At 55.6% G+C, this 12,732-nt stretch overlaps 1 protein-coding gene across 4 annotated transcripts in view; it reads left to right on the top strand.

Moving 5' to 3' along the window:
• SLC6A9 (solute carrier family 6 member 9) overlaps nucleotides 1-12,732 on the top strand; it is a 31,404-nt gene that overhangs the window by 11,282 nt on the left and 7,390 nt on the right. For 2 of the 4 annotated variants that reach the window (XM_042951787.1, XM_042951786.1), the window contains exons 3-5: nucleotides 6,287-6,443; nucleotides 7,054-7,185; nucleotides 7,579-7,849. In XM_042951787.1, coding sequence (XP_042807721.1) covers nucleotides 6,287-6,443; nucleotides 7,054-7,185; nucleotides 7,579-7,849 — 560 coding nt within the window. The remainder of the gene's footprint in view (nucleotides 1-6,286; nucleotides 6,444-7,053; nucleotides 7,186-7,578; nucleotides 7,850-12,732) is intronic. The other 2 variants (XM_042951788.1, XM_042951789.1) reach the window with 2 other exon arrangements.

The raw sequence follows: 12,732 nt of genomic DNA, 5'->3' as shown, positions 1-12,732 counted from the left end.
AAAGTAATTGACGCTGCCCAGCCGGCAGTGAGAGAGGCAGGGGATGCGTCAGTGTCGCCTAGAGCTGGCAGAGGTGTGAATGAGCAGCGGAGACACGCGCACTCCGCTCTGAGTGCTCATCCTGGGATGGCCTCGGCTCGTGGACCTGTGGCCCCCTCCTCCCCAGAACAGGTCAGTCACCTCCCAGAGGTTGAGCCCCCTCCGTGGAGCCAGGCGGTCTGGGAGGCTGGGCTGGGGGTGGGGAGAGGGGCTGAGTGGTCTGTGCCAGGGAGGGGCAGGCACAGCCAGCCAGCGAGACAGACACCGGCAAAAGTGACCCAGAAAGTTGCAACTGTGCAAAGGAGTGCAGGAAGAGTTAGCTATGTGGTGGGGGCATGGGGGAGGAGAGTGGGGGTGTGAGGGCTCCCCCAGCCCAAGGACCTGCTGAGAATCTGCTCTGTGTATCAAAGCTGCATTGTCCTAGCTCCCGGGGAGACGGGCCGGAGGTGCCCAGGAATTGTACTAATCAATACAGCCCCATTGTCCGTGCCACGGCAGTTACTCCTATGGGGAGAGTGAGTGAGGGGGCAGGGGACGTGGTACATGGACTCAGCAGTGAGGGTGGGGGAAGAGGATGGGATGGGAGGCTCAGCTGGGAGGCAAGAGACCCCAGAGAACGTTCACAGTGTCCACGGCAAGCGCCTGGGTGGGCATCAGTGTGGCCTCATCCCTAGAAGCTGGGGATGGGCAACGATGTCAGGGGCAGTGGGGCTGATGGCAGCGAGGGTTTGGGGACGGAGAAAGCCATCCTCCCCACCCTGTAGAGCATCCTGACTTGACCTTCAGAAGGCCAGAGAAGGAATGTCCTCTGGGGAGACATGGGTTGGGTTTGGGAGAAGCTTTATGCAGGGCTGCCCTCAAACCTGAGAACTGCCAGAGTCACAAACCAAAGCTACTTCCCAGAGTGCCAGCCTGCTGCCAACCGACTGGGGTAGAGGCTGCCCACAGCTGCTGCAGTGTGAGACAGGGCTGCTGGGCTTCTCCAGGGCAGGGGCAGGGCCCACCCAGTATTCCCCTTCGCTGCTCCCCAGGGCCTGGAGAGAAGCCTGGCGTGCCTGGGGGTGCATCTCCTGTCTGCTCTAAACAATGTCGGCAGGTCTGTCTCCACCAATGAGGGCTCTGGACGAAACAGCACAGGGCATGCCTTTGGTTCTCTCACCTGCTTGAAGGCTTGGACTCCTAACAGGTGCCCAGAGCTTGCTCTCAAGTTTTCCTTGGGGCAGGAGTCACAAACAGCCCCTGGGTACTGCTCGGGACTAGGGTGGATTTTCCCATGGTCCTGCTTCTTCACCTCTGGCCCCGGATTCTTTCCCATATCTGGATAAGCCAGGCAAGATGAAGGGTGCTACCTAAGGGCCAGCCTGGCTCCTGGATTGATGGGAGATAACTTGGGGGGGGGGCAAGAATCTAGGGGGGCAAGGAGGTCGTGAGGTCTTCTAAGGCAGCCACAGTTTACTGTAATGGCTATTCTGCCTGAATTCCCCGCTGGGGCTCAGAGAAAGTTGCCAGTGATCTGGATTTGGCTCAAGGTCAGTCTGGGATGTGGGGTCTTGTCTGTCCTCCTCCATAAAGTTTGTCTTGGATGGGACTTCATCCCATGAGCAAACCCTGGGGCTGCAGAGTCCTGAACAAGAGGCCTGCTGGATCCCAGCGGGGCCCGCCCAGCCAGGGCAGCTCCAGGATTCTTTAGTGTCCACGGAGAGCAGGAGGAGGGAGCTCACAATTCACAAAAATATCCAGGGGACACTGATCTGGGAAGGCGGGAGTGAGGAGCCAGAGGAGAGCCACAGCCCAGGGTAGAAGTCTGGGCTGTCTCTAAGACTGTGCGTGACGAAAGGAGGAGGTACGTCCAGTGGTGGTGGTTACCTCTGGGGGTGGGCTTTGCAGCTCTGTTTCATTTTTACTCTTTGCTGTAGGTTCCTTTTTTCTTTTCTTTTTCTTTTCTTTTTTTTTTTTTTTTTTTTTTTTTTTTTGGTGCTAAGCTTGTAATGCTTTTATAATTAGAAGAAAAACAATAACATTTAAAAAAGTCATTTAGAAAGTTAGTGGGAACGGATGGAAGATACAGGAGAGAGTCAGAAATAGGAATATTCCAGGCAAGGCAGAATCACAGAAATTAGTAGATCTATTGAGGTTGTCTAGTCTGTCCACTGATTTCATAGTTAGTTAAGGACGCTGAGTTGCAGGGAGTGGAAATGACCTGCCCAGAGTCACTGGGGGAGCAGGCTCTAGAATGCTGGGGTTCTCACTGCCCCGTGCAGGGTCCTGCCCTGCCAAGCCCAAGACATAGAGAGGAGATCGAGATTCTGCCCTCATAGCTGAACACCCCTAGTTCCAAGAGTTCGTCTAGAGCAGGAATAAGCCAGGCACTGGGCTACAGAAAGGATTTATGTAAGTGATTGCTCGGAATGGCTCATCCGGCTAGCCAGGCACAGGGGTGGGAGGTCACAAGTCCCTGTGCGGGACTGGACACTGCTGCCTTAAGGACTGCTCCTAAGGGGAAGGGGCATCTGAGGGTCTTATGCACGTTGTACGGTAGACAACGTGGAGGATGATCATCCAGCTCACTGCACTCAACCATGGAAAGAAAGCTCCAAAGCCTGCATTCTGCCCAACTTGGGGGAGTTCAGGCACAGGGCAGGGCTGTCCATATCCTAGAGACCACCATCAGGCCCACGGCCATGGAGTCAGAGGTGAGGGTGGGGGCTATCCAGGGAGTCTGGGGAAGAAGCACCAGGCCACCATGGCTTAATTCACCACCGAGGTGTGAGCAGGGGAGGAAGAGAGAGCAGCGAGGGGCAGACAGTGAAAGATGGGTGATGGGCAGGAGAAACCTGGAGCCCGGCCAGTCGGCAGGGCTAAGCTGGGTTAGGCAGAAAGACTGCCAGTCTGGGTGAAACCATGAGCACCAAAGGATTCTTTCGTGGGCACCTCCAGGCCGACGTCCACTGCAGGGACAGTTCTTATCAGTGACACAGGCGTCCACCTGGCAGATGGAGAAAATGAGAGGCATAGGATAGGGAAGATTATGCAAGGAGAACAAAATCTAGGCAGCACTGGGAAACGCTCACCAGCCATGGGCTTTGCTGCCCAGGAAGGAAGTGACAGAGAGTCCCCAGAGGAGAACAGAGAAGGGAACTGGAACCCCCAGAAGCCTCGAAGAGCACTTTGGAGATCCTTTCTTCCAGTGTACTTGGAGAAAGGTAGGCTTGCTCTATCCTCTGCAGAGAGCCAAGCCCTCACCAGCCAAGTCGCCTGAGCAGAGCTCGTGCTGGAATTGAAGTCCTGGCCATGGGGAGGCTCCCACAGTGACCTCCCAGCCACAGCTCCAGGAGGCGGCCCCACAGTGCTGAGATGCAGGGCTGGGGAGCGGGAGCTGTGCTGCTTCTGCCGGGCGCTTCTCACACTGCTTGCAGGGTGTCACTGACCTCCAGCTCTCTCTGCACTGCAGACCCCTAGTGCTGCTGGGAACTTCCACTAGAGCCCCATCCCCAGCTCCCCCGTCCCAGGCCTCTGTCCCAGGCCTCCTGCCTCCCCTCCCCGAGTTGTGGGCTGTGGCCAGCAGGGCTGAAGTGGTTAGCGCAAGGCCCAGTGGTATGCTGCTCATTAACTGAGCAGTGCTGGCTCCCGAGGGCTCAGCCAAGTGGCTGCCTGTGGCACGTGGCTGGGGGCATCACCACCCTTGCTGTCCCCCTCGATGCCAGGGAAGGAGCAGACCCCAGAACCCCAAGTCTCGTCCTGTTGCGCTTGGTTGCGGGGGTGGGGGGTGGGGGGTTGGGGTGGGCGAGGGCGGGTGGCTGGGGCCAGGAGAGAGGCTTCGGCCTCGGTCTCGGCAACGGGCCTTGACTCTGCCCTGCCCATGAAACCATCCTGGACCCTCGAGTGTCTCTTTTACAGCTGTAACCACTGCTTCGTGACCCCACCCATGTACTCCGCAGCTGCCACAGTCTCCCATTGTGCCCCTAAGTAAACAAGCTTTGGACAGAATAAAACTGTTATTGTAGGGTCAACATATAGGAGCCCTATTTGACCGGGATTTGTTTGGGAATGCATAAACTGCCCCCAAGCAGGCCTCCCAGCCTCTGAAAAAATGCCCCCCTGGACTGTGCAGAATTGCTAGGCCTGTCCCAAAGAAGGCCCTAGGAGGTGATAACAGCCTTAGGCGAGATTCAGTAGGGGCCGGTCCCAGAGGGCACGCTCAGACTGTGAGCCACCCTCTCCCAGAGCCAGACTGGCCTTCAGGCCCCTTCATCAGGGAAGCCTTCCTGACTTCACCCTACTTGCCCCTCACCTGGCCTCCTTCCATATTCCTGTGACTTGAGAACTTCCACTCTGTGGTCACCTTGTGGCTGCATATGAAAATCACATATTTGTTTATTTCATTGATGGCTTGCTTCCCCACTAGACTTTGAGCTCTGAGTGTGTAGGGGTGTCTGTTTAGTTCACTGCTGGATTCCCAATGCCTGGCAGAGGGCCTGGCACACAGTAGGTGTTAGTAAATCTCCATGGTTGTGTGAATGAATGTATGTAGACTCTTTCAGCCCGTCCATTTGCTCCGGGTGCTCCTTGAAGGGGACCCTGGTTCCTGGTGCTGTGTCCCCAGACCTCCCTGGAGGGTGTGAAGGTCAGTGTCTCCTCCAGGGGCAATGCTTGATTGCGTGTGCAGGACAGTTGATCCACAAGGGTGTCTCTGCCGTGGTGCCCGTGGCATGCAAGCCAAAATCTGCCCACCATGGGAACAAGGGGTGCTTGGCTGGGACCTCCACTGGCCGCTGGTGCCTCCTGTGCCTGCATTCCCAAATGGGCCTTTCTGGAAAGCACACAGGTCCCAATGAAGCCGTTCCTTCCCTCTGCATTTGTGGGTCAGTGTCAGGATCCGACAGCATTTCAAAGCACCAGACCTCTTTGTTTATTGGCCAGTGTGACTGTTGTCCTTGAATATGTCTCTTTCAAGCTGAGGGTCAGTGTCACTTCAGCAACATCCCTCAGAAGCCATGCTGCTCTGTCTCTGATCCCGGTGTCCTCCTGGGATTCCTATCTGTTTCTCTCAAGAGAATAGCCCATCTCTGAGAGGCTCTCTCTGTCACTCAAGGACTGTGCTTCTCTGTTGGTGATTCTCAGGGTCCCTGTCTCCTAGTGAGACACCACCCCCCCCAACCTCTAGGCTCTTGCTCAAGGTGGCTTGATTTCCTGTTCACCCTGGGAGGGGGTGGAATGGGCGTGGCATGGGAAGGGGTGCATTTACACTTATAAAGGGACTTGCTGAGCCAGTTCCAATAGTACGGTTGGGGTTTAAAAGGGGCTGTCCTCAGTGGGGCCTCAGGCCACCCAGCCCAGCCCTGCAGCTCTCCAGGAAGGCCTGACTTCCTTTCCTTGGGGCAAATCCCCTCTTCAGCCCTTCCTGGCCAGCCCCCTTCTCTCAGCTCCGAGACCTTTTTCCGGAGTCCCTCCCTCTGTTTCCCCTAGCAGAATCTGTCCTCCAAGTCTGGCGTGGTGCCTACAACTCTGGTCTCCTCCCCCAGCTCATGGCCAGCACCACCCAGCCCAGGTCAGCTTCCCCAGGGCCCTCTCCCCAGCCACGGGCGATATAGATGGCTCCCCTGGGCCCTCCCACCCAGAGTCCCAGAACGCCCTCCCCAAGTCTGGCCCTGCTCACTTGCTCCTCCAACCCCCACCTCACAGCCCTGCCCACCCTGTGCCCCCAGGAAAGCGCCTTCAGCTGGGGGGAAGGGGTCGGGCATCCCCTCCCCCGCACCGCCTGCCCATGGGCAGCGTGCTCAGCCTGGTGATGTGGTAGCGGCGGGTGGGGGGGGCTGTCTGGACACAGGCCCCTTTGTGCCCAGCCCGACTTGGCTGCTTGGTATGAGGCTCAGCTGCTCCCAGATCCTCACCCAGAGGGGAGAGGGGAGGCTTTGGAGGGGCTGGGGCTGGGGGGCTGTGGACTCGAGCGCCCTCTCAGCGTCCCACCTCTCGGATGTTGGCAGTCGCTCCCCAGGTGGGCTGGTGCTCCTGGCACGGGGTGCTGGGGGGCTGGTGAGGGAGGCCCCGCTTGGCACCCTCTGGCAGCCACTCCTCCCTTCTCCCCTTCTCTGCCAGGCCTGCCAGCAGCTCCTGCCAGCAGAGGGGAAGCCCAGGGTGGGGGTGGGGGCTTGGAGGGTCCATGGTGTCCCCGCTGGGAGAGGCCCAGAGGGTCAGGCACGGGAGCACAAATGCCTTTCTGATGGTAGCTTCTCTCCTGTCCCCACAGAATGGTGCTGTGCCCAGCGAGGCCACCAAGAGGGACCAGAACCTCAAACGGGGCAACTGGGGCAACCAGATCGAGTTTGTACTGACGAGCGTGGGCTATGCCGTGGGCCTGGGCAATGTCTGGCGCTTCCCATACCTCTGCTATCGCAACGGGGGAGGTACCCAGTGGGCACAGGGCAGGGACCACCCACTTGGATAGAGCCTACCCACCAAGGCACGGGCTACCCCCTCCCTGGCACAGACCCCACTCCAGACAGGCTGGCCTCTGGCCTCTGGCTCTCCTCTCCTTCGCCCCCATCCCTGGCTTAGGTACCCTTTACTAAGGCACAGACCACCACCCCCTGACCCTGGCTATCTGCTGTTTGGGCCAGACCCTGCTAGCCTGCTCCCTCGGGGCGAGGAGCCCTGGAGAAAGGCACCCCAACCTCCCAAGTTTCCCAGTCTTATACCCCCTGTGTTTCAACAACCCCCTAAATGGTTCAGGGAATTTGAGGATCCCAGTGACTTATGTTTGTGAAATTGCTTGGTTAAGCCATCAAAGCCCACCCTCACATGATGGCTCTGGGGCCAGGATTCTGCTCAGGAAGCCTCTGTCAAATTCAAAGACAGGCCGTAGGTAGGATACCTCGGACCCAGGCTCCTGTTCAATGCGTGGCTCACCCTCCTCAGGTCTCAGCCAAACGCAAAGGTTTCGCTGTTGGGTTCTTGGCAGGAAGAGGGTGGGACCCCCCAGGCCCACCCTGAGCCCGCCCTTTCCCTGCCTGCCAGGCGCCTTCATGTTCCCCTACTTCATCATGCTGATATTCTGCGGGATCCCTCTCTTCTTCATGGAGCTTTCCTTCGGCCAGTTTGCAAGTCAGGGCTGCCTGGGGGTCTGGAGGATCAGCCCCATGTTCAAAGGTGAGGCCTGGGTGGGGTGCACACACACACACACACACACACACACTCACATGCACGTGTGCACACGCACACACACACGGGCTTCTGGGGGCCTACTCACCCATCTGTACAAACACTGCCAACCCCCACGGAGCCCTGGTGCTGACCCCAAGCCCTACATCAATGGCCAAGGCCATGGGTGCATGCTGGGATCCATGTTTACTCGGCCTCCACCCTCCCCTCCCACCACGTGTATACACAAAGCCCCTTTGCCCCCCAGCTTGCCCCGGCCGAGGCCTTGACCTGTCCCTTCTGTGGCCCTCCATAACAGCCCGCCCCTTAAGCGCTTCGAAATTAACCTGGCCTCCTTCAGCTAGATGTGTGAGGCTGCTTCCATTCCTTCCCCTCTTCCAGGTGTGGGCTACGGCATGATGGTGGTATCGACGTATATTGGCATCTACTACAATGTGGTCATCTGCATTGCCTTCTACTACTTCTTCTCATCCATGACGCACGTGCTGCCCTGGGCCTACTGCAGTAACCCCTGGAACACGCCCGACTGTGCCGGAGTGCTGGACGCCTCCAACCTCACCAACGGCTCCCGGCCTGCTGCCCTACCCGGAAACCTTTCCCACCTGCTCAACCACTCCCTTCAGAGGACCAGCCCCAGCGAGGAGTACTGGAGGTGAGGCCCCACTGGGCCTGGGCCGGGTGGGGGCGGGGGGAACCCCTGGTGCCAAGCCTCATCCCTCCCTCCCACCGTCAGGCAACTTCCCGCAGAGTAGGTAGGATGCCGGGAACAGAGCATGGTAGAGGCGCATGAAGAGGTAGAAGGAGTTTACAGACTAGTTGAGGAGAAGAGGCTGACACCCCAGAGGGTGATGGAAGGCAGGATGTTGAAGTGAGAGTCCTTACAAAGTGCAGTGAGGGAGGCTCGGCGGGCAGGCAAGTCCGCAGAGGAGAGTCAGGGGGAAGGGGGGTGGCTTCCTGGTAAGAACGGCATAGCAAAGGCCCTAGATCCCAGATGAGCAGAGGCTGGACCTGAGACCTAGGGGAAGCTGTTCTGATGTAACAGGTGTGTGGAAAACCCATGGACCATAAAGGGGACCGGCGGGGCCACCAGCCTTCTTCGAGAATGTATGTGAATTAAGCTTAGACGTACTGCTGCAGAGCAAGGAGAGACAGCCATAGGGCTCTCCTGACCCCAGGGCTGTCATCATCAAGCTGTGCATAGGAAAGACAGCCTGGCACTCCTGTGCTCTGTGGTGACAGAGACTGGAGTCTTGGGGCTGGCTGCAGGGAAGCTGTTGCTGGAGGTGTTCTGTCACACCTCGTCCCAACAGGGTGGTTGTGAGGGCACAGTAGGATGTCCTAAAGGAAATTCCCCATGTCCTTGTGGGAAACCCGTGGGAAGAGAGTGTTGGGGGCGTGTGGGTAGGCCATGTTAATTCATTCACATTTTCGTGGTCTGCTCTGCCAGGCTCTGTGTGCCCATGGGGTCTGAGTAGCCCAGAGTCCCTGCCCTGAGGAGTTCACCATCTAGGGGGGAGACAGGCAGCTAATCATATTAGGGCCAGGTACCTACATGCCGATACGCTCAGGGATGTGGTCGGGGACACAAAGGAGGTGTTCAGTTCTGAGGGGATGGGGGCAAGAGGAAGTGGTCCGGAAGGCTTCCCAAGGAGGGAGGAGGGAGGTGTAGAAGGGATTGGGAGAGACACAGGCAGGTAAGCTGTGGCCAGGAGGTGGCAAGCTGGAGACAGGTGAGACAGAGTATTGAGACAGGAGAGGCCAGAGGCATCATAAGGCACAGGGCTTCCCGTGCCAGGCCGAGGGTTTGAAGTTTCTCCGCCAACTGGTAGAGAGGCATAGGGGAGACGGCCAAGGCCCCAGGGAGACTTGCAGTCCTAGGAGGTCAATATCTTCTAAGCCTGGTCCCAGTGCTCAGACCCTGCAGGGCCAGCTTCCCTGTGCCAGCCTCTGTGGTGCACCACAGCCCTCCAAGGACAGCTAAGATGTCACTACCGGCAGGGGCTCATGGTGTAGACCACAGAGCTGCTGCCTCCCAGTGAGAGGCAGGCAAAATTACCTCTGGGCAGACTCAGCCATTCAGTCGCTGGACAGATCAGTTTTTGAGCACCTAGTAGGTACCAGACACTGCACTCAGGAGGGAGACAGAATGAGGAGTAAGGCACACAGATCCTGCCCTCATGGAGGTCACGTCTACTGAGAGAACTAAGCAAATAAGTGCCCAGTTAGGTATTCTACTACGTTTGAGGCATGGCGTGGACTGGACAACTTGATTTAGACTAGGGGGTGAACCTGGGAGGACAAAGCCCTGCCCACACCCATGGGACTGCTCCGCGGGGTGAGAAGCTCTCACCCCAGAGGCCATCTGCCAGGGATTCCCAGCTGGGTAGGGCCACCCAGGGCAAAGCTCTGGAGATTTTATCCAGTACAATTAAAGGAGAATAACCGTCAAAGAAAACTGGTCATGGGTGGGGCGTGGGTGCCCATTGGGTGGCCCATTGAACTCTCCTCAGGGCTGGAGCCAGGCCCGCCTGACTCGCCACTGTCCCAGACAGGACTTTCTCTGCAGGATAGCTCCCTGCTGCCCCCTCCTGGAGAGCCTGGGAACATGAGCCTTGAGAGGGCTGCCCAGGCTGGCTTCAGCAAGGGAAGTGAGGAGAGCAAACAACCGTATTTCCTGGGCACCTACTGTGTGCCGGGAGTATTATTTCGTATAGTGTTATCCCTATTTTTCAGATTCAGAGACTGATGTTCAGAGGTTAAGGAACTAGGCAGCAGTGCTGTGTCAGGATACGCATGTCCCACTGTGCCTGGTGCCTGGTGTGAATTAGGCCAATGATACTCTGCAGGTGATCTCGGTCCACAGTCTCCAACACCCCTTTGGAAAGCTGTGTGATCGCATTTGAGCCCCACAACTTTGTTTGGTAGCTCGGGCAGGTAGGAGAAAATATTCCCATTTTACAAGTGAGGAAAACAACTCAGAAGGATTAAGAGACTCCTCTGAAGCAAGAGAAGCTCAGAGGGCAGATTTCCGAACGCGGGTCTGCCTCTTGCTCACCCTCTGGCCCATAATCTCCTCTCTCTCTTCCTCCCTTCCGTCTCGTTTTACGGTCCTCTGCGTGCTGGTCTGATTCCAGCCTGTAGGCCCTGAGCTCACGGCCATGCCCTCGCCTCCAGAGCCTGTGGTGCACCCCTCTCCCAGTGTCTTCATGGCAGTTCTGGAGTCACACAGACCTCACTCAAATCGTGGCTCTGCCGCTCATCAGCTGTCTGGCCTTGGGAGATCAGCAAACCTCTCTCAGTCATAGCTATTCATCCATTAAATGGGAGGAGTCACAACACCTACCTTGTCGTTATGAAGATGAAATGAGATAATGTGGCATAAATACCAAGAACAGTAATGGGTGTTCAGTAAGCCTAGTGACATCCACTGCTGGAGATGCAAAGAAATAGATTAGGGTGCTTTGTTTTCAAGGAGTTTATCATCAGGTTGGGGAAATTAATAAATAATGCAGAATGTGGGTCACCTGGGTGGCTCAGTCAGTCGGGCATCTGACTCTTGATTTCAGCTCAGGTCATGATCTCACAGTTTGTGGGATCAAACCCAATGTGAGGCTCTGCACTAACAGTGCTTAGCCTGCTTGGGATTCTCCCTCTCTCTCTCTCTCTCTCTCTCTCTCTCTGCCCCTCCCCCACTCTCTCTCTCTCAAAATAAAAAAAATAAACATTAAAAAATGATGCAGAATAATCCCAGAGATGTTATGCATCAAGAGCCAACTTATAAATGTACTGGGTTCCAAAAGTTCTTAGGTGAATTGATCTCAAAACACATGGTCCCAAAACAAAACAAAAAAATAAATATGGTGCCATAAAAAGAAAGGTAGAATTCATTATTTAGTTTTTAGCCCCTAATATTGTAAATGCTGTGCCCTCGCAAATAATATAAATAATTAAAAATTAAATGCTACCAGTTTAACATATATAATCAGACAAAGTTAAAAAAAAATCTTTGGAAAAAGAAACAGTGCCTACTTTGAATGCTGTTGCTTGAAGTAAAGGAACTCTGAGTAATAGCAGTAGAAGGACCCTGGGCTATTCTGGGGCAGAGCTTCCCAGCCACAGGTGTTCTGAATAGGTGTGCCCGGTTGGGTGAGACCGGGGTAGCCTGGAGCCCCCAGTTGCCTTCAGCTTTGAGTGCCCTTGTCTGCTTACCCCAATGGCCCCAAAGTATTTTGTGTGTGTGCTATGAAGGAAAAAAGATTGGAAAGCACTGTTGAAGGGGCCCAGGTGCCTCTTGGTAGTCCCACAGCCCCTGAACTTCTCCATCCCTTTTCCTTTGGTTCCCCCATCGACTAAGAGCCCAGAGAAGGTCAAAGGCAAGGCCTGGCTCTGATGCCTGTTCACCGTACCATCTCAGTGGTGGCAGTTGGGCAGGAGGGGGACGTGTTGGACAGCGCCCTTTCCTGGTCCTGGTGTGAAGGAAGGCCTCTAGGGAAGATTTGAGGCTAAGAAGAGGCCAAGCAAACAGCCTGGCAACATTGTCCCATGAGGGGACAGAATAACATCGCATCACAAGGTATTAAAAAATGCTGCCATGAGGTTTGAGAACTGATTTGGAAAAAAAAGTGAAAATAGCTGAGAATGATAGAGGACAGCCTATGAGCTATCCTGAGAGGTCCTAGCTGTAAGAGGGGAAAGAAGGGAGCCTGTGTTTACCTAAACTCATCTACATATTATGCTATGTTGGCGTTATTATGCCCATTTTGCAGATGAGGAAACTGAGGCTCAAGAACTTGTCTGTCACTCATCACTTCTAGCCTGCCTCCCTCCCCAGGTTCTCTCCTTTCTACCTCCTGGTCCATTTACCACAGTGTTCACTCATCCATTCAACAAATATTTACGGAGTACTTCTCTGTTCCAGGCACTTTTCCAGGCACTGGGGGTGCTAGGTACTCCTGCTTTCATAGAAGATGGATGACACACAAAATAAATAGATAAAATAAATAAGTTACAAAGAAAAAAAAAAGGAGACATGTGCTGTGGAGGAAAATATAGCAAAGAAGTGGGTGAGGAGTGCTGGGCTGGGGCCAGGGTTGCAGTTTGAAGCAGCGTAGCCAGAAAAGACCCCTTTGCAAAGAGGGTACCCTGAGTAAATACTTGAAGGAAATGCGGAGGAGGAAGCCATGTTGGCAAACCCAGCTGCAGAATTTGTGGGGTCCAGTGTGAAATGAACATATGGGGCCCCATGTTCAAATGTATTAGGATTTCAAGATGCCAGTGGCAGAGCATTAAACCCAGCACAAAGCCTTCTCAGTATGGGGCCCCATACGACTACATACCACGCACGTGTGTGAATGGATGTTTGAGGGAAAGAGCACACCAGACAGAAGAAACAGCACATGCAAAGGCCCTGAGGGAGGGCATGCCTGGCATGATTAAGGAACTGCGAGGAGCCCAGGGCAGCCAGTGCAGGGGAGTAGGGTGGGAAGACAGGCGACCAGAGAGATGGCAGGCAGGGGGCAGTAGGTCACTTAAGGC

This window comes from Panthera leo, chromosome C1, assembly GCF_018350215.1.
Source record: "Panthera leo isolate Ple1 chromosome C1, P.leo_Ple1_pat1.1, whole genome shotgun sequence".
Classification (NCBI taxonomy): domain Eukaryota; kingdom Metazoa; phylum Chordata; class Mammalia; order Carnivora; family Felidae; genus Panthera; species Panthera leo.
Note: the sequence above shows the minus strand (reverse complement) of the source record. Positions and strands in the feature narration are given on the sequence as shown.